Source organism: Ranitomeya imitator, chromosome 7, assembly GCF_032444005.1.
Source record: "Ranitomeya imitator isolate aRanImi1 chromosome 7, aRanImi1.pri, whole genome shotgun sequence".
In the NCBI taxonomy this organism is placed as follows: Eukaryota; Metazoa; Chordata; class Amphibia; order Anura; family Dendrobatidae; genus Ranitomeya; species Ranitomeya imitator.
In genome coordinates, this window is record NC_091288.1 from 211404449 (window position 1) to 211432062 (window position 27614).

At 53.4% G+C, this 27614-nt stretch overlaps 1 protein-coding gene across 6 annotated transcripts in view; it reads right to left on the reverse strand.

Annotated features, from left to right (window-relative positions):
- MPRIP (myosin phosphatase Rho interacting protein) overlaps window positions 1-17229 on the reverse strand; it is a 78835-nt gene extending 61606 nt beyond the window's left edge. For 3 of the 6 annotated variants that reach the window (XM_069734708.1, XM_069734709.1, XM_069734710.1), the window contains exons 1-3: window positions 16917-17213; window positions 2775-2852; window positions 544-609 (exon numbers count right to left, since the gene is read on the reverse strand). In XM_069734708.1, coding sequence (XP_069590809.1) covers window positions 544-609; window positions 2775-2852; window positions 16917-17036 — 264 coding nt within the window. In that variant the 5' untranslated portion in view covers window positions 17037-17213. Of the gene's footprint in view, window positions 1-543; window positions 610-2774; window positions 2853-16916 lie in introns of all 6 variants that reach the window. The other 3 variants (XM_069734712.1, XM_069734713.1, XM_069734711.1) reach the window with 2 other exon arrangements.
- Between the last annotated feature and the right edge of the window lie 10385 nt (window positions 17230-27614).

Consider the following 27614-nt stretch of genomic DNA (forward strand, 5'->3'; position numbering starts at 1 on the left):
ACGCGGCAGAGCCAGGACGGCACGCGGCAGAGCCAGGACGGCACACGGCAGCGCCAGGACGGCCTTCTTGTTTACACCTAGAACTTTAAAAAAATTATATACAGCCCTAAAACTACTCACAGCTGAGGGTTCGATACAGTTGTGACCAGTCTGAGCAACCCCCCGAGATCACACACAAGTAGCGCACACCCATCCTAAGCTGCTACATTTGTGTCCCCAAAAATGATGGGATCTTATGGTTTACAGCTATATATTTCCCTATAGAAAAAGCTCACGTTATTCTTACGAGTGGAAATGAGACCGAAAAGAATTAAACAAAAAAACAAAAACACAGAACACAAGATGACACCCAGGAAATCCCACATGCAATGCCGCCCCTATAATAACAGCCTCTAAGAAAATACCGCAACCACCTGACCCTCCGGCTTCTGGTGAGGCTACTCCATGGGTCCACACATGCCAGAAATAACAGCAGCCGCCTAACATCAGACATTTCATTGTGTAATGGGACAGGAGGCGGCGCTGGCTGCAGCGGGCACTTACCATCTCGTCCAGGGCATAGCGCAGCAGGCCGTGCTCGTACAGGATGAAGAATCTCCGCTGCCATTTCTGTAGACGAGGAAGAAGAAAGGATCAGAGCGAGACAAACGCTGCACCACAAAACGTCAGCGCAGAGAGCAAAAAACACGAGACTGCAAGAAAGCTCAATGAAGTCAGTCTATTGTTCTCTGCTGTCAGCCAGTGCGCGGCGTCCACATCTGGTGATATTATACAGGACTATTAAATCATCCTACGAGGGGGAACAGAATTTGGCCCCCAGGATCAGGCGCGCTGATGACCCCCAGTGTGGACAGGACGCCCTCCAGTCGTACGGCGCTGTCATCTTGAGGCTGAGCAGATTATCGGAGGGAGAAGCAGACCCCGGACTTGTTAATAGCACACCGGCAGAGCCCGGCTGGCAGGCGGCAGCACCATCCATCACCCGACTATTACCGCCAAGTGTCAGCAACTGGGAAACACGAGCGGATGTCAGACGAGGAGCCGCGACGCCAGCTGCTCCCCAACATTTATGGGATATTATCGGTTTATTCTGAATTAATTTGACATCTACCTGCAAACTATTGTTCGACGGCATCAGCCATTTGGGATTATATTTAGCCTTCCATCTTACTGTGATGATGCCAGCCTAACAATCTAGGGCCGCTGTCCGTCCTGAGACGAGTGATACCGGTGAGGTACGTCAGGTCCCGTACCCCGCGGTCGCCGGGCCCCCTGCGTGTGGAGCGAGGCCGGATAATGATGTCTCCTACTGTAAATGTGATCTCGGTTATTCCTGGAAAGTCCTCAGTTTCCATAGTGTAACCCCAATCTGCCTTTAGGTGGGGGGCGCACACAGCCATCGGTTTAACTCTACGTATGCCGTACGGATTGGGGCTGGTGCGTCACCACCCAGGATGGAGCGCGAAGCCCCTCTGGGCGCTCGCCCCCGCTGGCTGCGGCTCCGATGCCCATGTAAGGCAGCATTATCCAGGAGGCAAATTCTGCTCCAATAAACTCCAGCTTCAACTTTCTTCTCCGGGAGGGAGGGAGCGAGCGTCGGGGGAGGGGAGCGAGGGTCACCTGGTCACAGCAGCGCAGGCTGCAGCACATCCCACCGTCATACGGCTCATCCTGCAATCTGGCCCCGAGAAAGCGACGTTGCTGCAAAATTATTACTCCGGGGGGGGGGGGTTCGTACAGTTACACCCGGGTCTGAGCAGCCGTGATAATAGCGCCACTGTGCAGCGTCAAATAAACTTATACTTACATCCTGGACCGGCCCATGGCGCCCCGTGTAACTGGATGACCCCTTTAACCATCGCCACATAACCCGTGTGATCTGTGCAGCACAGGACCCCAGTATGTGACTGGGAGCGGAGATCCTACACATGACCTTACTGGGACATCAGCTTCCTAAATCCCAGACAGACATAACCCCCCAAATGATCATTGACATTGCCGGCTCTGCAGCCTCGGACCCCTCCTCCCCCACAGACGTACTTTCTTCCTTATAAGAGAAGATTTTGCTTCTGCCCGTATAGACTGCGCTTCTTGTATTAAACCTTAATCAAAAGGCAAAGTCTCTCTTATCCCGCTGCTATTTTTGGGAATGACACAGGCTTCGCACTACGTGTCTGAAGATTATGCTGGAGATAAAGGAAAATCGCGGCATTTAACTCCCGGCATGCTGGAGACCACACGTCCGCACCCGGCGGCTCCTGGCAGGGGACGTCCGTTTTGGCTGGATGGAGCCTGATCCCCCAAATGATGGGGTTTTCTATCCGTTACCCTTCTATATCTAACCTGTTATTAAGTGATGAGGTCAGAGGCAGGAAAGACGCGAGGCGAAATGCGATGGGATCGCGGCTCCAATGGGAAACGTGGGGAAGGAATTAACCCCCTCACATAATCGGCGGCAGATGTATCAGGACAGCATTCTCACACCAGACAGGAAGGGCAGCGATAACGGACGTAGAGAAGCGGATTAATAACGCTGGCAGAGTGCTGCCATCAGTCCGGTGGGCAGGGAACCATTGCAGGTTGTGTAGCCATCAGACATCGTTATCTGGACTGGATCTGTGTTGACACCAACACTCCCAGGCTCGGCCCGCTGTATTAATCAGATTATTCTGCATACTTTGTAAAATGGGAGATCCAGAAAGCCCCTAAATTATCCGTGTTGCCTGCTAAATTTATTACAGAATGACCCGACGTGTGTTTTTTTTTTTCCTTACCCGGGATCTGTGCATTGGATTGTCAAAATCGGTGCCCTCGGGAGCGAGCAGGAGCCATCCTCCGTAAATGGGCTTGGCCTGGAAAAACACAAAGAAAAGAAAATTATAGGATCCTTTCCGAGGACGAAGCTCATGAGGCAGATGAGCAAACGTGTGATGTGAAGACCCAGCAGACCCCATAAGACAGTCCTATGTGTTCTCAGGAAAGCTGGGTGATTTACGCACTGATCCTATACATATGCTGGGGTTTGCCGTTCACTAGCCTGGTAAAGCTGGGTGATAAAGGACTGATCACTCGTCTGCACCTGTATATACACACACACACGGGACGGCGCGGCTGCTCTGCTCAGTGTTGCCAGCGCCTGCACTGGATCAGAGGCGACAGCAGCACCTTAACACGTGCCAGCGGGTGACAGGGAGACAAAGGCCAGCGGGACGCCCCGGGGGTCCGTTTACACGGTGCAGGAAGATCTGCCACAGTGATCCTGAGCAGCACCGCTAACGCCACGTTTCCCCCCGAGAGTGCGGATTTCACACGTCACCTGTGGTCAACTAGTACAGAAGCCCCCCCCAGACCTGATGTCTCGGATCCATCAGTCACCTCCGGGGTCCGGGCCTGCACCGTCTGACTATATAAGGGATAAGTGCAGGGACTATAAACAGTTTACTTCTCGGCGGCCGATGCGGCTTGCTGACATCACGCAGACCCCTCAATGCGGAGCGGAGGCTTCGTGGCCGGAGGAGAAAGCTACACATTTCTATAGGAGCCATATTAGGACATTAATGGCCCACGAGGGTCGACAAGACATCAGGCTGGGCCCATTAATCAGAAGGGGCGCAGGGCAGTTTGCTTTTTACACTTTGTGATATTCATTGATGGGTTTTTATTCACCAGATTCTTTCAAATTGTGCAACGCGATTCACAAATTTGGCGCAAATAAAATGTTCTTTATTTTTGTCGGTAACCTTTTTTTAATGACTTTTTAGAGGAAAAGCAGTTTAACCCAGCACTGAGGGTAGGGCTTAAAGGGGCTGTCCATATAAAACAGGTAATCACCCATCCACAGGACTGACTTACTGATCGGTGGGAGTCCGACTGCCGGGACACCATGAATGGAGCGACGGTGCCCACGCTTGTCCGCTGCTCCATTCACTCCCTATGGGGCTGCACTCCAGCAGATCCGCTGAGAGTAAGTGGAGCGACAGTCGAGCACCCCACCGGCCGTGCCATCTAGAGGGTAAAGTCCCCTGATCGGTGTAGGTCCCAGCGCTCAGACCCCCCACCTGTCAGTCCTATGGAGAGGCGATAGCTTGTTTTAACCTGACCACCCCTTTAATAATGACGGATCCCAGTAAATTCTTGGCTTTTGCTTAATTCACAAGAAACGGTTTATGTCAGCCGTAAGATTTTTCAACAAACGGAAGCGCGGAGGTCACACGCAAGTCAGGGCACAGATCCACATAAACCGCAGCTGGCGCGCGTCCATCCCTCATCACAGACGGAGAGAAGCGACCAAGCCCTTCCCGGCTGACCTGTCCCGTTTTGTGGCCCTGTGTTGTGGGGGGGGGGGGGGGGTTTGCTCAATAGGACACCATTTTTGAGCCCCCAATCTGCTGAATGGACTCCCTTGCGTCCCCCCCTGACGTCTCGTATCCGGCGTTCACCCTCTGTACCTCAGACTCCAGGGGAGGCGTTGACAACATTTATGATGGTTGTGAAATGCTCCATTAATGCCTCCTGGAACAGTTTGTGAGGCATTTAATGCTCGGTTTATTGAAAGGGCGATCCGTCCAGCGGCCCAGTCACTCCCGAAAATAACCGCTCTGATAATAGGCCTCTGCCACATAAACGGGGTGACAACAGCGAGCAATGCCGCACCATGACGTGGGATATCTGAAGGGGTGCTTCATAAAGTGACGGCGTATTGCTTCCAATTAATAGGATAAAGGGGCGCACAGCCAGCCCCCTTCACTACACCGAAGCCCCCTCATTCTCAGGATCACTGGGGTCCCACCAGTTACAACGCGATGGCGTGCTACAAGGACGAACGCTTTACCAGATGGGAAGACTGCCCTATAGGATCCCTGAAATCTCACATCTTGGGTGCCACCATAAGGAATGGCATCCGGTTATCGGCACTGATACATTGTAGCAAATGATCAGCACAGCTCAGAGGATTGTCAAGACTGGATGCTGCTGTAACAAACCCTCAGCTGCCATGTAACACAATAGGCGTATGGGGCCGTTTCCAGCTGTCGCATTGTTTCGTCGCCCCGATATCCTTACACGGCAGGTGTCCGTCTGTTTTTAGAAAAGGTACAAAACAAGAGAGAGGAAATCCCTGAGCGCTGACGGACGGGGCCAGGTTCAGACACCGCTGTCCACAAGTCCGGGCCGTGAAAACAGCCCGTCCAGCTCCGCCGCAAAGTAGCATATCCCAGAGCCGAGCAGACGATGAGCAGCCGCTACGGAGCAGGAACGCATCGACAATAATTCATCCATCGCTTGGCGGAAAACAGGAGTAATCACGGGGACAATTGCGGACAGCAAGGACAACGCACGGACCACCAAATATCCACAGAGACAAGAATCAGAAGAGGGGCCGCACATAGAAAACCGGGACCCTCAGCTTCAGAGAGAAAGCGGATGGGACTAACCCGACCAGGGCCCCTCGGTCCAAGGGCCCTATAGCTGCTGCAAGGGGCAACGCCATCACGTTGGTATCATACGGAGGCTGCCATTACAGGGGCTTTTCTGCAGAGCAGGGAAGTAGATGAGCATTTGGTGTCCATCCATTGAGACCCCCATTGCAATCCTGATAACAGTGGTCCCAAAGTCATCGTCGTAAATAACGAGGTAACGAGCAGCCCTCCTATAGGAGTGCTCACTGCCACCCTAACCACACTGGGGTCTTTGTGACTCCTGCTCTTGGGATCGGCGGAAGTACCAGCGGTCAGACCCACATATCACCCCTCCGAAAGCCTGGGACCACGAGGCGACTATACAGGTCACGAGGCCAAAAAATCACAGCAACGTGACCCCCAAAAAGTCCGACGACCGCAAGAGGCACGTCATAAGAAGAAAACAGTTGGATTATTTTGCGACTTGCTTGAAGTGGGGACTCGCGGGTCACTGCCTCCATCACGAGGGTTCAGCCAGCTCGTCCCGATGATGAAGGGGGTCGTAACCTGCGACTTGGGTGGGAACCTGACCGGCTACAGTACATGCTGCCCTGACTCTTCCCTGACAACAGATGTAAGGAAAAAAGGGGTGAGACCTGTCGGATTTTAGCATGGGCAGAAGAGGAAGATTTTGAGGGGATTAAGGACCGACTCCCCCTCAGCTGCATTGTCTAGAGCAGTGTTCCCCAACTCCAGTCCTCAAGGCCCACCAACAGATGATGTTTTCAGGTTTTCCTTTGTTTTGCACAGGTAATGCAATTATCACCTGGGCAATACTAAGGAAATCCTGAAAACATGACCTGTTGGTGGGCCTTGAGGACTGGAGTTGGGGACCCCTGGCCTAGAGGAGTCTGACAGTTGCCTCCATTCTCATCAGGCGCTCCAGCTTCCATGCTTTACACTGCAGCCACATATACAGAGGAGAGGAACAGTTTTACTGTGGACAGGTATTAAAAAAGGTAAAATTCGTAAGTCAACCTTACACATAAGGAAATAGTTCAGATACCTTTGTGAAGGTCACGAGAGGTCTGCGGATAAAAGGGCAATGGTTGAAGCGCTTCTCAAAATGGCCCTGACCGGATTCAGCAGGAACGGCAGCCAAGGAGCAAGAATGAGGCCTGTACGTCCTAACTAACAGATGGGGCCCGGAAAACACAGTCCTGCTTTTGGGGTCTCTCCCCTACTTGTTGCAAAAACAACAACTCCCAGCGTGGAGACCAAAGCTCATCAGCTAGCACTACATATCCCATGATGAACTTCACAAAGCAGTAAGGGTCTGCAGCAAGGAGCAAGTGCTCACAACCTGAGAGCTAACAGCAGAGAAGTAGAAAAACACATGAAATGATGCGGAGCCGGGCAGAGGGCCTGACGCGGGTACATAGGGTGATGATCCACACTGGGGGTCTGCGGCTGGCACTTACGTATCCAGTGACGGGACGTCCATGTTTCATCACTCGCATCCGCATATTCACCCGAGGAGACGACCGAGTCACTGCGGCTTCCAATTCTATAGACGCCTCCTCTACCTGCAGCCGTGTAATAAGACGCTCCTCAAACCATTCATTATGCAAATCTGGGAAGGTCAGGAAGCAGCGAGCGGCTCCAGCAAATCAGGAAAGGCCTAGAGGCCCCCCATGACTGGCGGACCTCCCAGGAGCAGCTGCACATCCGGTTATGCCCCACCCCCACAAAGGAAAATTGCTTATATAACAATTCCCTTAAGCACAGTAATGATACCGAGCAGCGGAGGGTCCCCGGCCCCCCGCAATTACCCCAGGAAAGAGATTCTACTTAGGAAGTTCTCTTAAAAGTTCTGCAACTAGATTTAGAAAGACTCCTCGAGGAAACAGTCATTTTCACCAATCAGTCGTCGTCAACGATTCATAACGCCGATCACTTTTGACAAACCCCATGATCACAAGCGAAAGCTGAAGTACGGCACCTATGGAAAGAGAATTGGGGTCGCACTGACCCCTTCAGTTATGTTATTACATACTCAGTGACCTATTGAAAAAAAAAGTTTCCACGCTGCCATATTGTGCTCGTGTCAGTCCCTTTTAAATGATTGGCATCCTATCACAGCAGATCCTCTGGCTCGACTCAGTATTAAAGGGGTTAAACATTGAAAAGTACTTAACCCATTAGGAAAACAATAAAGCGGAGCAGATCGTTTGCGAGGAGCCGTCGCCCAGAGTTGAGACGAGAGCCAACATTCCCCGAGTGAGTCACTTGGCAGAGGCTCATTAAAGCAATAAGATTACTGGTTACATCACCGCAGTGGATTACGCCGTTATGTCACCGGCCGAGGCCCACACACAAAACCAAAGGTGATGGCCGAGACGGTAAAATCCAAACTCCACAGCCCCCCGACCCCTCCATGCCTCCCGAGGACGTGCAATAAGAAGTAGAGCTGAAGACTGTCTCCTCCGCAACTGGTCGGGACGCAGAGGTCATCACTAGGCAGGAGGCCCGCGCAACAGCGCCACACGGGGGCCCGCGCAACAGCGACACACGGGGGCCCGCACAACAGAGCGACACACGGGGGCCCGTACAACAGAGCGACACACGGGGGCCCGTACAACAGAGCGACACACGGGGGCCCGTACAACAGAGCGACACACGGGGGCCCGTACAACAGAGCGACACACGGGGGCCCGTACAACAGAGCGACACACGGGGGCCCGTACAACAGAGCGACACACGGGGGCCCGTACAACAGAGCGACACACGGGGGCCCGTACAACAGAGCGACACACGGGGGCCCGTACAACAGAGCGACACACGGGGGCCCGTACAACAGAGCGACACACGGGGGCCCGTACAACAGAGCGACACACGGGGGCCCGTACAACAGAGCGACACACGGGGGCCCGTACAACAGAGCGACACACGGGGGCCCGTACAACAGAGCGACACACGGGGGCCCGTACAACAGAGCGACACACGGGGGCCCGTACAACAGAGCGACACACGGGGGCCCGTACAACAGAGCGACACACGGGGGCCCGTACAACAGAGCGACACACGGGGGCCCGTACAACAGAGCGACACACGGGGGCCCGTACAACAGAGCGACACACGGGGGCCCGTACAACAGAGCGACACACGGGGGCCCGTACAACAGAGCGACACACGGGGGCCCGTACAACAGAGCGACACACGGGGGCCCGTACAACAGAGCGACACACGGGGGCCCGTACAACAGAGCGACACACGGGGGCCCGTACAACAGAGCGACACACGGGGGCCCGTACAACAGAGCGACACACGGGGGCCCGTACAACAGCGCCACACACGGGGGCCCGTACAACAGAGCGACACACGGGGGCCCGTACAACAGCGCCACACGGGGCCCGTACAACAGCGCCACACGGGGCCCGTACAACAGCGCCACACGGGGCCCGTACAACAGCGCCACACGGGGCCCGTACAACAGAGCGACACGGGGCCCGTACAACAGCGCGACACGGGGCTCAGAACAATAACAGACAATAACTCTTAACTCTGCTCCAAAATGTGTCGGCTAAGAAGTCAAACGGCACCAAATGCTACTGATGCATTTTGATTCACAGTATCACTGAAACATTGTGGACTTATTTTAGGTATAATCCCAAGGCCACAAGTGACAACAAGAATACGCCAAGTATTTAAATAGTAAGCGAGCCAGCGCTCCTATAACATGATCAAAATGCGTCAGCGCTTGCGGTTTTTAACTAGTCCAAAAAGTGTCACATAGGAAGTAATGAAAAACAGCAGCAAGAGCCGACGCATTCTGCACACAAGTTTGTATAACAAGCGCCGACGCATTTTGCACACAAGTTTGTATAACAAGCTCCGACGCATTTTGCACACGAGTTTGTATAACAAGCGCCGACGCATTTTGCACACGAGTTACAGTTCATAACGAGCACTGACGCATTCCTGATCTAAATCCTAGCTGTATTCGGATGGACACAACCTTAGAATTATGCCCAAAATGTTTCACTGATGCTGTAAACCAAAAGCGCATCATTTAATGTTTCCCGACGCTTCCAGTCACAGAATCACTGAAGGTTCACACTCGTTCTAGACAAACTCCAATCAGGAGGAATGTACCAAGACTCTACATCAGAGACCCACTGGCACTTGGGGCACTGATTTATGTGAAGACTCGAGGCAAAACGCGTCAGTTGTGGCTGTGTGTAATGGATTTCTATAGAAGCCACGGTAAATGGATAAGGCCCTCTGCCCGTGGCCTCCATGAGTCTCGTAGCCATGCAGAACGTCTTGGCTCTGGATGAAGACCAGTAATGCCCTGGATTAATTGTGCTGCGCTGTATAGTATTTCATGTTCTGGCAGAACCTGCAGGGGATGACTGACGTGCTGTGTACACAGTGGTCTCTGCCAACACGCAGCATCCGTATCCACCATCTAATCCTGTGCCCAAATATACAAAAGATATATGTCACCAGGAGCACGTCCTAAATAAACAGGGGGCTCTACAGCAAAGCAACCAGCTGCTGCAGAACTACATATCCCAGCAGCACAATACAAAGCATTCACCAATCACCACGCATCAAATCCCAACACAGTGCATCCTCCCAGATAATAGATGAAGGCGACAACAAAGGCGTTCCCAAAATAATTGGCCAGATCAAAGGCGAGCAACCGGAATCCGCAGGAAGGAGGAAAGAAAGGCAATCCCATGGTGTGAAGATTCCGGAGAAGTGAGGGGCCGCATCCTGGTCGCTGACCCCAGACTGGTGACTCAAGCTCCACTCTTATAAGTCCCGGTTGCTCATTTTCTCCAGCACTTGTCATCCTTGCTTACCGAGAGCAGCTGCACGGCCATCGATCCTTCCTCCTGTCCTACGTATGCATCAGTCAGTCCTGTGACATCGGCGGCTGCACTCGTGCCATGCGGAGCGCAGCGGGGGGACATGAGCGCCGCAGCATTTGTGCAATACGCATGAGCAGCGGGGTGAACGGTCCTCAGCCACATCCACACCATGCACAGAAACAAGCTGGACTCCCCGCGGCTGCATCGATGCAGTAAAGCGAGATAACCCGTCCTCAGCTGCGTCCATGCAATGTGCACAGAAGCAAGTTGTACCGTCCTCGGCTGCGTCAGTGCAGTGCGCCTGTGCCGAGGTTTCTGGGCTCAGCTCAGGTACGTTCTTTTATTGCCCAATGTTGAAAAAGCCAGTTTGGACAAGGACATGTTGGAAACGCTGAACCCCGGCAGCACAGACACGCTGGCGGTCACGTGGCCCCAAACTCCGGTAAAGGCCGCTTTCCTCCACCGCCGGTAACGACATCATGTATATAGTGACGTCACAGCACATAGGTGGCAGTGCCAATCCGCCCCGGCTTCCCTTCTCATCTCCACGTGTGCAGTTGGTGTGTGAGAATTTCAGGCTTGTGGGGGCCTGAAACCTATGAGCGCATGAAGCCCCGGGGAGAAAAGTCGTCAGTTATGTTTAATTCATGTTCGGTCAGTGATGAAGACGACTCTCCCCTCGGGGGCCGCACACACAAGCTGCAAAACCACCTAAAACTGAAGGATCGAGAGCTCCCGGAAGATGGCGTCCCCCCGACAGGCTGATATCCTAAATACTAAGAGGAGCTCCTCATCATCACTGCAAGATGGGGCACAGACATAAATAGGAGCATAGAGGATCGGAGGGACGACAGGGCAAACAGCACCGAGATAGGAAGGCGAGCGACGACTCACCAGTCCGCACATCTCCGAAGGAGAAATCTCCGGGTATAAACCAAGGCCAGGACCACACTGGGACAATACATAGGGTCTCATCACTAATGGGGACGAACGGAGGGTCCGTCCTATACTGGAGACCCCAATCACCCATAAATAGGAGCAGTATGAGCAATGTACACAGTGACTGCACCAGCAGAATAGTGAGTGCAGCTCTGGGGTATAATACAGGATGTAACTCAGGATCAGTAATGTATGTATGTACACAGTGACTGCACCAGCAGAATAGTGAGTGCAGCTCTGGGGTATAATACAGGGGGTAACTCAGGATCAGTAATGTATGTACACAGTGACTGCACCAGCAGAATAGTGAGTGCAGCTCTGGAGTATAATACAGGATGTAGCTCAGGATCAGTAATGTAATGTATGTACACAGTGACTGCACCAGCAGAATAGTGAGTGCAGCTCTGGGGTATAATACAGGATGTAACTCAGGATCAGTAATGTAATGTATGTACACAGTGACTGCACCAGCAGAATAGTGAGTGCAGCTCTGGAGTATAATACAAGATGTAACTCAGGATCAGTAATGTATGTACACAATGACTGCACCAGCAGAATGGTGAGTGCAGCTCTGGGGTATAATACAGGATGTAACGCAGGATCAGTAATGTAATATATGTACACAGTGACTGCACCAGCAGAATAGTGAGTGCAGCTCTGGGGTGTAATACAGGATGTAACTCAGGATCAGTAATATATGTACACAGTGACTGCACCAGCAGAATAGTGAGTGCAGCTCTGCGGTATAACACAGGATGTAACTCAGGATCAGTAATGTAATGTATGTACACAGTGACTGCACCAGCAGAATAGTGAGTGCAGCTCTGGAGTATAATACAGGATGTAACTCAGGATCAGTAATGTAATGTATGTACACAGTGACTGCACCAGCAGAATAGTGAGTGCAGCTCTGGAGTATAACACAGGATGTAACTCAGGATCAGTAATGTAATGTATGTACACAGTGACTGCACCAGCAGAATAGTGAGTGCAGCTCTGTGGTATAATACAGGATGTAACTCAGGATCAGTAATGTAATGTATGTACACAGTGACTGCACCAGCAGAATAATGAGTGCAGCTCTGGGGTATAAAACAGGATGTTGGCTTCGGAGCAGGACTTGCCCTTCTGGACATGTTGCACATTGATAGTAATAGTTATTCCCAATTACATGGAGCCTAGTACATGTGTATTAGGGAGGCCACAAGTGACGGACTCAGGCTCCTAACACACCTCACCAATAGTTTAGCATGGCATCCTCTGATAAACATCCGGTTTGCAGGATGGGAATGTTACATTACAAGACCCAGTTTACAACCTCCTTTTCTCCGCACATCCATGCATTATACTGCAGACACACAACACCGGGTGCCATGACTACAACCATTCATGCCGCTACAATGCGCTGACAGCCGCCCCCATCAAAGGAAGGCCCCCAATATACAGACACCAAACAGCAAAAAAGGGAGAGAACGTGTCAGGAGGCGATCTGTTCTTGGTAGCGAAACAGTCGCTGACTCAGATTTTGGATCATCCGGATCTTCGTCCTCCTTAAGATAAGTGGAAGCCGGAGGAATCCTCCCATACCGTGATGGTGATTCCAGGCTCCGCGGCAGGAATTCTGCTGCACATTCAGGAAATATGCAATTTCCACTGCTAAGTGCAACCCATAAAGCTGGAGAAGGAACGCTGCGGCCCAAGGATTAACCCCTCCACTGCCACACATTCATACAAGACAAGGGAGGGGGCAGCAAGGACGTGGGGCTCCACACAAGGCCTCATCCTAAACCCGGAATCCCAGGGCCGGGTCACATGACGGCAAATATTATACAGTCAATGGAAACATTGTGACACCGAGTATAAAAGAGGGACAAAGTGATGTATCAGCCAAGAAGAGCCAGTGCCGGGGGGCGGGAGAGGACTGCAGAGGGGAACAGAAGGAATCCCAACTTTCTAAGTCGCCATTAGGGCTTGTGCACACATTGCAGATCTGCTCTCAAAACCTGATGCTATCCTGATGCCAGGAAAGTGGAGGAGACACCGGACGCGTCGTGACCTCGCTCAGCACTTGTGACCTCGCTCAGCACTTGTGACCTCGCTCAGCACTTGTGACCTCGCTCAGCACTTGTGACCTCGCTCAGCACTTGTGACCTCGCTCAGCACTTGTGACCTCGCTCAGCACTTGTGACCTCGCTCAGCACTTGTGACCTCGCTCAGCACTTGTGACCTCGCTCAGCACTTGTGACCTCGCTCAGCACTTGTGACCTCGCTCAGCACTTGTGACCTCGCTCAGCACTTGTGACCTCGCTCAGCACTTGTGACCTCGCTCAGCACTTGTGACCTCGCTCAGCACTTGTGACCTCGCTCAGCACTTGTGACCTCGCTCAGCACTTGTGCCCTGCAGATTCCGTGCAGAAAATAATCTGCAGCGTCAATTCTAGTGCGGTTTTCACTATTGACCTCACGCCAGAAACGCAGGCCAACAACGCATGCTTTCTCACCTGCGTTATCCCTGCAAAGAGATGCAGAACTTTCTGCATCCAATTACTCAACGTGTGCACATAGCCTTACAGGAGGAGTCCTCCATATTGTGGGGGAGGGGGGGCCAGAGAAATCATGTCTGCACCCCACAATCTACAAGCAATCAGGGGTGTCACCCCAAAGGCAGGTACGGAGGAAGACAGGGGGGTCACCCCCCAATACGAGGCACAAAAAGAGTCACCAGAGGGGAATACAAGTATAGGGTCGGCTAAAGGGGGGGGCGGGGGTCGCCCCAATCATTGCCACCCACAGAGGATCACTAGGGGGCCAGATACTGACAGAATGTCAGCTAGGGATGGAAGAAGAGGGGCCACCCCAATATCTGTAACTTACACACTGAGTGGGAATTAGAAGGCCACATACATAAGGGGGGGCCTCTTATTCCTGACAACCCAAGGGGAGATACCCCAATATTGATAACCCAGGTGCTGCTGTTCACTATAGAGGGGTATATAAACCCCTGAGGGTTATGAAGGCCCCAAAGATGCATCAGCACCCCACACACACTGGGGTGGAGGGTATCAGGGACACAGGCCTGCAGGGAGGACAGGAGGGGGCATCGGGGCCTGCAGGGAGGGGAGGAGGGGGCTCGCTCCGGGGGTATCGGGGCCTGCAGGGAGGACAGGAGGGGGCTCGCTCCGGGGGTATCGGGGCCTGCAGGGAGGACAGGAGGGGGCTCGCTCCGGGGGTATCGGGGCCTGCAGGGAGGACAGGAGGGGGCTCGCTCCGGGGGTATCGGGGCCTGCAGGGAGGACAGGAGGGGGCTCGCTCCGGGGGTATCGGGGCCTGCAGGGAGGACAGGAGGGGGCTCGCTCCGGGGGTATCGGGGCCTGCAGGGAGGACAGGAGGGGGCTCGCTCCGGGGGTATCGGGGCCTGCAGGGAGGACAGGAGGGGACTCACTCCGGGGTTATCGGGGCCTGCAGGGAGGAGAGTTGGGGGCTCACTCCGGGGGTATCGGGGCCTGCAGGGAGGAGAGTTGGGGGCTCACTCCGGGGGTATCGGGGCCTGCAGGGAGGACAGGAGGGGGCTCACTCCGGGGGTATCGGGGCCTGCAGGGAGGAGAGTTGGGGGCTCACTCCGGGGTATCGGGGCCTGCAGGGAGGACAGGAGTGGGCTCACTCCGGGGTTATCGGGGCCTGCAGGGAGGACAGGAGGGGGCTCGCTCCGGGGGTATCGGGGCCTGCAGGGAGGACAGGAGGGGGCTCACTCCGGGGTTATCGGGGCCTGCAGGGAGGAGAGTTGGGGGCTCACTCCGGGGGTATCGGGGCCTGCAGGGAGGAGAGTTAGGGGCTCACTCCGGGAGTATCGGGCCTGCAGGGAGGAGAGCTGGGGGCTCACTCCGGGGGTATCGGGGCCTGCAGGGAGGACAGGAGGGGGCTCACTCCGGGGTTATCGGGCCCTGCAGGGAGGACAGGAGGGGGCTCACTCCGGGGTTATCGGGGCCTGCAGGGAGGAGAGTTGGGGGCTCACTCCGGGGGTATCGGGGCCTGCAGGGAGGAGAGTTGGGGGCTCACTCCGGGGGTATCGGGGCCTGCAGGGAGGACAGGAGGGGGCTCACTCCAGGGTTATCGGGGCCTGCAGGGAGTACAGGAGGGGACTCACTCCGGGGGTATCGGGGCCTGCAGGGAGTACAGGAGGGGGCTCACTCCGGGGGTATCGGGGCCTGCAGAGAGGAGAGTTGGGGGCTCACTCCGGGGGTATCGGGGCCTGCAGAGAGGAGAGTTGGGGGCTCACTCCGGGGGTATCGGGCCTGCAGGGAGGAGAGTTGGGGGCTCACTCCGGGGGTATCGGGGCCTGCAGGGAGTACAGGAGGGGCCTCACTCCGGGGTTATCGGGGCCTGCAGGGAGGAGAGTTGGGGGCTCACTCCGGGGGTATCGGGGCCTGCAGGGAGGACAGGAGGGGGCTCACTCCGGGGGTATCGGGGCCTGCAGGGAGGACAGGAGGGGGCTCACTCCGGGGGTATCGGGGCCTGCAGGGAGTGGTATCGGGGCCTGCAGGGAGTGGTATCGGGGCTCACTCAGGGGTCTCCCGCCCGCACCCCGCCTCCTGCGCCCCCTGGCGGACGTCCCGGCCCGCGCACCTCCGTCCCCCGCGCACCTCCGGCTGCAGGGAGAGGACAGGAGGAGGCTCGCTCCGGGGGTATCGGGGCCTGCAGGGAGAGGACAGGAGGGGGCTCGCTCCGGGGGTATCGGGGCCTGCAGGGAGAGGACAGGAGGGGGCTCGCTCCGGGGGTATCGGGGCCTGCAGGGAGGAGAGTTGGGGGCTCACTCCGGGGGTATCGGGGGTATCGGGGCCTGCAGGGAGGAGAGTTGGGGGCTCACTCCGGGGATATCGGGGCCTGCTGGGAGGACAGTAGGGGGCTCGCTCCGGGGTCTCCCGCCCGCACCCCGCCTCCTGCGCCCCCTGGCGGACGTCCCGGCCCACGCACCTCCGGCCCCCGCCGGCCCTCACACACCTCCGACCCCCGCGCACCTCCGGCCCCCACACACACCTTCGGCCCGCACACACCTCCGGCCCCCACACACACCTCCGACCCCCGCGCACCTCCGGCCCCCACACACACCTCCGACCCCGCGCACCTCCGGCCCCCACCGCGCACCTCCGGCCCCCACACACACACCTCCGGCCCCCGCCGCGCACCTCCGGCCCCCACACACCTCCGGCCCCCGCGCACCTCCGGCCCCCACACACACACCTTCGGCCCCCACCGCGCACCTCCGGCCCCCACACACACACCTCCGGCCCCCGCGCACCTCCGGCCCCCACACACACACCTTCGGCCCCCACCGCGCACCTCCGGCCCCCACACACACACCTCCGGCCCCCTCGCACCTCCGGCCCCCGCCGCGCACCTCCGGCCCCCGCGCACCTCCGGCCCCCGCACACCTCCGGCCCCCGCGCACCTCCGGCCCCCGCGCACCTCCGGCCCCCGCCGCGCACCTCCGGCCCCCGCCGCGCACCTCCGGCCCCCACACACACACCTTCGGCCCCCACCGCGCACCTCCGGCCCCCACACACACACCTCCGGCCCCCGCGCACCTCCGGCCCCCGCGCACCTCCGGCCCCCGCGCACCTCCGGCCCCCGCCGCGCACCTCCGGCCCCCACACACACCTCCGGCCGGCAGGGGGCAGTGCGGAGCGCCGGGGCAGCCTCTCACCTGGTTCAGGTCCTCGTCTGACAGGAGATGCGACTCCCGCGGCTTGAAGCAGTTCTGACATTTGCTCTTGTTGAAGATATTGGCCTGGAACTTCTTACACGGGTTCTCCTTGGCAGACATGGCGAGGGCCGGCGACACAGCGGCGGTGCGGGCGGCTGAGAGGAGACTAGGGGCCGTCCCCCATCCTCGGGCTCACACTCACATCCCGGGCCGCGGAGCCGCTCCTGTAATCCCGCCGCTCCCCCGCTCTGCTGCCGCCACCGCTCACTGAGACATTGGAACGGACCGGGCAGAGACGCCGGGCGGGGCCAACGGGGAGCGTGAGTGACAGGAGGGAGAACCAATGAGAGCGCGGCGCGCCCTCCCCCACCGCCTCCCCCCGCAGGATAACAAAAGAAAGCGGAGAGCGAGCGGCCAGCAGGTTCAGCTGTCACTGCGGGGGCGGAGCCTGGGAGAGGTTAGGTGGAGGCGCAGCATTCCCCAGGGATCCAGTGACAGCTGCGCGGGCGGGGCCTGTGTACGGTGCACTGCAATCTATATACTGTACGGTGCACTGCCATCTATATACTGTACGGTGCACTGCAATCTATATACTGTACAGTGTACTACAATCTATATACTGTACTGTGCACTGCAATCTATATACTGTACGGTGCACTGCAATCTATATACTGTACGGTGCACTGCAATCTATATACTGTACCGTGCACTGCAATCTATATACTGTACCGTGCACTGCAATCTATATACTGTACGGTGCACTGCCATCTATATACTGTACGGTGCACTGCCATCTATATACTGTACGGTGCACTGCCATCTATATACTGTACGGTGCACTGCAATCTATATACTGTACAGTGTACTACAATCTATATACTGTACTGTGCACTGCAATCTATATACTGTACGGTGCACTGCAATCTATATACTGTACTGTGCACTGCAATCTATATACTGTACCGTGCACTGCAATCTATATACTGTACCGTGCACTGCAATCTATATACTGTACGGTGCACTGCCATCTATATACTGTACGGTGCACTGCCATCTATATACTGTACGGTGCACTGCCATCTATATACTGTACGGTGCACTGCCATCTATATACTGTACGGTGCACTGCCATCTATATACTGTACGGTGCACTGCCATCTATATACTGTACGGTGCACTGCCATCTATATACTGTACGGTGCACTGCAATCTATATACTGTACGGTGCACTGCAATCTATATACTGTACGGTGCACTGCCATCTATATACTGTACGGTGCACTGCCATCTATATACTGTACGGTGCACTGCCATCTATATACTGTACGGTGCACTGCTATCTATATACTGTACGGTGCACTGCCATCTATATACTGTACGGTGCACTGCCATCTATATACTGTACGGTGCACTGCAATCTATATACTGTACCGTGCACTGCAATCTATATACTGTACCGTGCACTGCCATCTATATACTGTACGGTGCACTGCCATCTATATACTGTACGGTGCACTGCCATCTATATACTGTACGGTGCACTGCCATCTATATACTGTACGGTGCACTGCCATCTATATACTGTACGGTGCACTGCCATCTATATACTGTACGGTGCACTGCCATCTATATACTGTACGGTGCACTGCCATCTATATACTGTACGGTGCACTGCCATCTATATACTGTACGGTGCACTGCCATCTATATACTGTACGGTGCACTGCAATCTATATACTGTACGGTGCACTGCAATCTATATACTGTACGGTGCACTGCCATCTATATACTGTACGGTGCACTGCCATCTATATACTGTACGGTGCACTGCCATCTATATACTGTACGGTGCACTGCAATCTATATACTGTACGGTGCACTGCAATCTATATACTGTACGGTGCACTGCAATCTATATACTGTACGGTGCACTGCAATCTATATACTGTACGGTGCACTGCCATCTATATACTGTACGGTGCACTGCCATCTATATACTGTACGGTGCACTGCCATCTATATACTGTACGGTGCACTGCCATCTATATACTGTACGGTGCACTGCCATCTATATACTGTACGGTGCACTGCCATCTATATACTGTACGGTGCACTGCAATCTATATACTGTACGGTGCACTGCAATCTATATACTGTACGGTGCACTGCCATCTATATACTGTACGGTGCACTGCCATCTATATACTGTACGGTGCACTGCCATCTATATACTGTACGGTGCACTGCAATCTATATACTGTACGGTGCACTGCAATCTATATACTGTACGGTGCACTGCAATCTATATACTGTACGGTGCACTGCAATCTATATACTGTACGGTGCACTGCAATCTATATACTGTACGGTGCACTGCAATCTATATACTGTACGGTGCACTGCAATCTATATACTGTACGGTGCACTGCCATCTATATACTGTACGGTGCACTGCCATCTATATACTGTACGGTGCACTGCAATCTATATACTGTACGGTGCACTGCCATCTATATACTGTACGGTGCACTGCCATCTATATACTGTACGGTGCACTGCCATCTATATACTGTACGGTGCACTGCAATCTATATACTGTACGGTGCACTGCCATCTATATACTGTACGGTGCACTGCAATCTATATACTGTACTGTGCACTACAATCTATATACTGTACGGTGCACTGCCATCTATATACTGTACGGTGCACTGCCATCTATATACTGTACGGTGCACTGCCATCTATATACTGTACGGTGCACTGCCATCTATATACTGTACGGTGCACTGCCATCTATATACTGTACGGTGCACTGCAATCTATATACTGTACGGTGCACTGCCATCTATATACTGTACGGTGCACTGCAATCTATATACTGTACTGTGCACTACAATCTATATACTGTACGGTGCACTGCCATCTATATACTGTACGGTGCACTGCAATCTATATACTGTACGGTGCACTGCAATCTATATACTGTACGGTGCACTGCCATCTATATACTGTACGGTGCACTGCCATCTATATACTGTATGGTGCACTGCAATCTATATGCTGTACGGTGCACTACAATCTATATACTGTACTGTGCACTGCCATCTATATACTGAATCTATATACTGTACGGTGCACTGCAATCTATATACTGTACGGTGCACTGCCATCTATATACTGTACGGTGCACTGCCATCTATATACTGTACTGTGCACTGCAATCTATATACTGTACGGTGCACTGCCATCTATATACTGTACGGTGCACTGCAATCTATATGCTGTACAGTGCACTACAATCTATACACTGTACGGTGCACTGCAATCTATATACTGTACGGTGCACTGCCATCTATATACTGTACGGTGCACTGCCATCTATATACTGTACGGTGCACTGCCATCTATATACTGTACAGTGCACTGCAATCTATATACTGTACCGTGCACTGCAACCTATATACTGTACAGTGCACTGCCATCTATATACTGTACCGTGCACTGCAATCTATATACTGTACAGTGCACTGCAATCTATATACTGTACCGTGCACTGCAACCTATATACTGTACAGTGCACTGCCATCTATATACTGTACGGTGCACTGCCATCTATATACTGTACAGTGCACTGCAATCTATATACTGTACAGTGCACTGCAATCTATATACTGTACGGTGCACTGCAATCTATATACTGTACAGTGCACTGCAATCTATATACTGTACAGTGCACTGCAATCTATAATATGTATGACGCACTACAAGCTATATACTGTACAGTGCACTGCAATCTATATACTGTACAGTGCACTGCAATCTATATACTGTACAGTGCACTGCAATCTATATACTGTACGGTGCACTGCAATCTATATACTGTACAGTGCACTGCAATCTATAATATGTATGACGCACTACAAGCTATATACTGTACAGTGCACTGCAATCTATATACTGTACAGTGCACTGCAATCTATATACTGTACAGTGCACTGCAATCTATATACTGTACAGTGCACTGCAATCTATATACTGTACAGTACACTGCAATCTATATACTGTACAGTGCACTGCAATCTATAATATGTATGACGCACTACAATCTATATACTGTACAGTGCACTGCAACCTATATACTGTACAGTGCACTGCAATATACCGTACAGTGCACTGCAACCTATATACTGTACAGTGCACTGCAATATATACTGTACAGTGCACTGCAATCTATACACTGCACAGTGCACTGCAATCTATAATATGTATGTGCACTGCAATCTATAATATGTACGGTGCACTGCAAACTATACAATATGTACGTGCACTACAATCTATACACTGTAAGCACACTGCAATCTATACACTGTACAGTGCACTGCAATCTACGCAAATATGTACGGTGCACTGCAATCTATATATTGTGCAATACACTGTAATCTATACAATATGTACGGTGCACTGCAATATATACCGTGTATAGTGCACTTCGATCTATACACTATACAGTGCACAGCAATCTATATACTGTACAGTGCAGCACTGCAATCTCTACAATATGTACAGTGTACTGCAATATATACCATGTGTACAGTGCACTTTGATCTATACACTGTACAGTGCACTACTATATACACTATCTACAGTACACTGCTATCTATACACTACTGTGATCTATACACTGCTGTGATCTATACACTGTGTACAGTGCACTGCGATCTATACACTATATGCAGTGCACTGCGATCTATACACTGTACACTGCGACCTATACAGTGTGCATTACAATCTATACGACGTGTGCAGTGCAGACTGTGGAGACCTGGGTGTCGTAACCAGTGCCTTCCCCCCTCCCATCAATCCCGTAATGAAACACGCACAGTCCTAGTTGGGTTGAACAGGTCGGTAACAGTTTATTAATTAAATAAGCAGAGAAAGGCAATTACATATCGTAACGAGCGGCTCGCGCCGAGCTCCTGTCCGTGATCGACAGGGGAATTGGCCCAACGAGCGGTTACGACCTTTGCCCTCCTCCGCTTCTCCCGCTGTGACTTAATAAAGGTTACTAGGGTTAGTTATATCACATACGTATATACATTTATTTATTTTTTAATATTACAACATAATTTACACATTTACATTATCCCGCAGGTTAGTTTCATCATTAGCCCTTAAAAGGGAGGGAAAGTGGGACAAAAGCTTCCAGGTGTCCGCTGAGAGGAAAAGAGAAAGTTCCCGGCCGGACACCTGGATTTAACCCTTGTAGGAGTGGCCGTAGGACCCCTCCCCTCTAGTGCCCACTGGCCGGCTGGGGGTCTTCCAATTAGTGCATCACTAAGGGGGGAGTGATGCTAGGGGGGAACTGGCACTGACAACCTTTTCGTGCTGCTCTCTATGTGCTCCCGAGTCAGAGACGCGTATCTTAATCAGGACCGCGTCTGCCAGACTGTGGAGACCTGGGTGTCATAACCAGTGCCTTCCCCCCTCCCATCAATCCCGTAATGAAACACGCACAGTCCTAGTTGGGTTGAACAGGTCGGTCACAGTTTATTAATTAAATAAGCAGAGAAAGGCAATTACATATCGTAACGAGCGGCTCGCGCCGAGCTCCTGTCCGTGATCGACAGGGGAATTGGCCCAACGAGCGGTTACGACCTTTGCCCTCCTCCGCTTCTCCCGCCACGGAGGATCCCGTGTATTACCTACGCGGGACTCCGACCCCACCCATCAATGTTAGGGCCTGTTCAACCCCATCCTGTAAACCCGGCAAAAAAATATCGAGGCCAATGTCCGTTAGGTGAACTCCGTCCGGTCTTAATTGTGGCCCGTTATCCCCTTGTAGCGGGAGGTGACGGATCACGATACCGCCTCTTCTTCTCACATATTTTCCAATCCGAGCATTGAATTTGCTCCTTGTCCGCTCTATGGCTTTTTTATCTCTTGCTCCTCACCATACGGCCCGTGGTGCTATATCCGACCACACCAGTATCATGTTCCTGAATAGACAGCTGAACCGATCCATATCCGTTGTCACCCATTTGTACAATTCGGCCACCTTTTGTTTGCCCAGGTCATTGCCACCCGCATGTAACACAATTATCACCAGGTGTTTCGCCATCCATGCTATGCCAACCATCTCCTTGAACACCTGTTTCCACTGGAGGCCTCTGATACCCCTCCAGTTAACTTGTCACGCTCACGCCCTGACTGGTGGGCGTGAGCTCGGGGGGGTTTGTGGCCCCACTGTGCCACAAACCAGACTACCCTGGAAGGGGCGTGACTATGACAGCTGCCGGGGTTTTCACTGGAGCCTCTGATGGTGAGGACAGGCTTGTGCAGCAGGCAGCTGCCAGGTGCTACTCCAGGGTGGTGTCTGGCTGTGGCTGCTGATCCCACTTGGGAGACAGGAACACCAGGATTGGTGCGGGCATGAGGCAGGACTGGCAGAAGAGCACGGCTGGAACACAGACGAGTAGGCTGGCACGGCTGAGACAGGGCTGGCAGAGACACGGCAGAGAACTCAGGGCTGGCAGAGACACGGCAGGAAACAGGACTGGCTAGGACAGCAGGAACACAGGACTGGCAGGAACACAGGATTGGGAGGCACTGCAGAGAACACAGGACTGGAAGGCAGGGCAGGAACACAGGATACACAGGACGGGTTGATGTGGTGTATGAATCAGGCTGCACTCTGAAGACACCCGAGTGCAGTCCTATTGTGAGTGTGATGAAGGAACAGGTAGGGACCTGTACACACAGAAGATGCAGGTACGGAAACAAGCCAGAAGGAAAGGAGAATGAAGGAATAGGTAGGGACCTGTTCACACAGGAGGACCAAGTAACAAGTAGAAGGTGGAACTAAGAGAAGAGAAGGAAAAGGCAGAGCCAAGGACGGAGACACTATACACAGGAGGCCTCTTGGTAATTGGTCAGGAACTGATTGGACAGGTGCACCTGATTCCTATAGGAACCAGAGAGTTCAGGCGCCGGCCCCCTATACACATAGCCATGAGGCATGCAGAGAGCAGAGACACAGAACATGGAGCTGGCATTAAAGAGAAAGCACATCATGGCCTGGAGCAGTGGGTAAGATTGTGTGAGAGATGTGAGGCCATGCTGTGATGCCAGCAGAGTTGTTACAGTACCCCCCCCCCCCCTTTACGGCCCCTCCTCTTCAAGCCCGCCAGAACAACCTGTAGAAGAAGGATAGGAGGACACATAGTCATAGCCTTCACAACATTCCTCTCATAGAATGAGGTATTTCAGACATTAAAGATCTCAGGATGCTCAGTCTCTTTGAGTCCAGTAAGATCAGCCTCCCACTCAGAAGACACAAGGGACAGGACTTCTTTCATCTGGTCAACAGAAAGCAGGGACTTGGAAGCTTGTGATTTGACCACAACATAGTCTGATTCTTTGGACACTGAAGACACCTTCACTGGATCCAACTTAAGTCCATCATCACAAGAAAATTGGACCTCCTCCTTTAGACCGGTGGAAAGCAGAGATGAGAACACTTCAGTCTTGGGATCTTCGCCCGATAGCCAGATGGAAACTGGAGGCATACATATAGGAAACATCTTCAACCTGGTACCCTGAAAAAACTGGACCTCCTCTTCAAGATTAAAGGATGAGTAAGTATCTGTCTTAGTATTATCAGCAAGTAGCCACTTGGAAGCAGAAGACATACATTTAGCAAGCCCCATCAGCCAGTTGCTCTGACAAGACTGGACCATTTCTTCCTCCGGATTGGTGAAGAACAGAGATGCAAGAGCTTCAGCTTCAATTTCTTCATCCACCTGCCACATGGAATCCGAAGGCATCATTACAGGAAGCATCTTCTTCCCAAAGTTCATAGAAATTTTTTTAAGTGACAGGGATGTTCCTGGGAACTGGTCAGAGGTATTGACACTGGAGGTGTGCGGAGAGGACGCCACTGTCTCCTTTACTTCAGTGAGGTCAGCACACCGTGACTCAATAGCCAGCTGATTGGGTGGAGAAGATATCAACACTGTAGGTTGACCTAGCAGTTTAGGAACAAGAAACTTCTGGAGACTTGATAGTTCCAAACGCAGAACCACGCTGGGTCTTTGGACCAGAACGGGCAGCAGAGTATCCGGTTCAGAACGACCGACGGGCGGACTGGTCAACAAGTGGAAAACAAATCTCTCCGCATACAATGCTCCGATTTGGAGCTGTAGTTGTCCCTTCAACACTGGACTGTTCATAAGTAGGACTCGGCAATCACCAAACACCTTCACAGGATTCTGGAGCAGTGGAACAGGAATCACACTTAGACTCCGTCTGGTTAGCAGCTTTAACACATCTGCAGGACCGAAGCTCCCACAAGGCACTGGAACAGACTCAGACTTTAGCGGAAGGGAGTTATTCTCACCAAGGGCAGTCTCTCCTACTGGCCCGAGGTTTTGGAGCTTTAGATCCCCTGGACAGAGGTCTTCCAGGTGTTCCTCACAACAGCAGCGACATAGTAAGCCCTTCTTACGACTGGTCTTAGACTGATGCTTTGCCAGTCCACTCTTGACAGTCTTTTTGGGTTCTATTAGAGTAGCTGCTTTAACGGGTAGAGGAACTGGAGGATCACAGACGGTCATGGCTTGACGTGGAGGTTTCCTCACAGGTTTCGCCCGTCTGGAGCGCCTCTCGGATCTAGATGGGGAAGACTTCACAGGAGCAGCAGGACGAGGCTTGTCAAAGACTTTACGGAAGGCCACCAGGAAGGCCCCAAGACTCATGACGATAGGATCCCCTGCTTCCCAGAGGGGACAAATCCATAATAAAGCATCTCCTGCTAGGTAGGACATGATGTAGCCCACCTTAATCCGGTCAGAGGGAAAACAAGCTGCATTCTGCAGGATGTAGCGCAAGCACTGTTCCAGGAAGCTTTGGCATTCCTCTGGATTCCCATAGAACCTAGGTGGGTCTGCTGGGTCGTGCTCCTCCTCATAGGCCCGAAGTTGATCGTAGAGAGCGTCTGAAATTATTATTGGGCCCGAGGTCTCAATTGGAACGACACAGGGCGGAACAAATTCTTCAGCTTGCTCATACCGGTAGAGAGAAAGTTCATCATGCTCTGAGAGCGGTAGGACATGGGATACAGCGGAGGCCATGGCCTGTGCAAACTGTCACGCTCACGCCCTGACTGGTGAGCTCCGGGGGTTGGTGGCCCCACTGTGCCACAAACCAGACTACCGTGGAAGGGGCGTGACTATGACAGCTGCCTGGGTTTTCACTGGAGCCTCTGATGGTGAGGACAGGCTTGTGCAGGAGGCAGCTGCCAGGTGTTACTCCAGGGTGGTGTCTGGCTGTGGCTGCTGATCCCACTTGGGAGACAGGAACACCAGGATTGGTGCGGGCATTAGGCAGGACTGGCAGAAGAGCACGGCAGGAACACAGACGAGTAGGCTGGCACGGCTGAGACAGGGCTGGCAGAGACACGGCAGAGAACTCAGGGCTGGCAGAGACACGGCAGAGAACTCAGGGCTGGCAGAGACACGGCAGGAAACAGGACTGGCTAGGACAGCAGGAACACGGGACTGGAAGGCAGGGCAGGAACGGTAGGACTGGCAGGAACACAGGATTGGGAGGCACTGCAGAGAACACAGGACTGGAAGGCAGGGCAGGAACGGCAGGACTGGCAGGAACACAGGATACACAGGACGGGTTGATGTGGTGTATGAATCAGGCTGCACTCTGAAGACACCCGAGTGCAGTCCTATTGTGAGTGTGATGAAGGAACAGGTAGGGACCTGTACACACAGAAGATGCAGGTACGGAAACAAGCCAGAAGGAAAGGAGAATGAAGGAACAGGTAGGGACCTGTTCACACAGGAGGACCAAGTAACAAGTAGAAGGTGGAACTAAGAGAAGAGAAGGAGAAGGCAGAGCCAAGGATGGAGCCGCAAGAGGCAGAGCCAAGGGCGGAGACGCTGGAGGCGGAGCCAAGAGCGGAGACGCTGGAGGCGGAGCCAAGAGCAGAGACGCTGGAGGCGGAGCCAAGAGCAGAGACGCTAGAGGCGGAGCCAAGAGCGGAGACGCTGGAGGCGGAGCCAAGAGCGGAGACGCTGGAGGCGGAGCCAAGAGCGGAGACGCTGGAGGCGGAGCCAAGAGCGGAGACGCTGGAGGCGGAGCCAAGAGCGGAGACGCTGGAGGCGGAGCCAAGAGCGGAGACGCTGGAGGCGGAGCCAAGAGCGGAGACGGAGCCAAGTGCAGAAACACAGGAGACGGAGCCAGATAGTACCGCAAAGAGCGGGGCCAGATGGAACCGCAAAGAGCGGAGCCACAGAGCAAAGCCAGAGAGTGCGAAGCAAGGTCTGAGTGCAGAGCCGCAAGAGTGCGGAGTGAAAGCAGACTGAGAACACAAGGAAAGGAAGCAGGGAAGAAAGCCACAGACAAGGAGACCGAGAAAAGACAAAGTACAGACAAGGCAATAGAACAAGACACAGGGACAAAGACACAGGGACCAGGATATTCTGCCTCCTGGAGGGCGGACTACAAGATCAAGGCAATAGCACAGAGAAAAGCCTCCAGAGAGGGAATAACTCAGAGCAAGGCCAGGCAAACTCAGCAGCTAAACACTAACTGAGCTAACACATTGCACAGGACCAGACCACAGGGTGGAGCTGCACTATATACAGGAGGCCTCTTGATAATTGGTCAGGAACTGATTGGACAGAT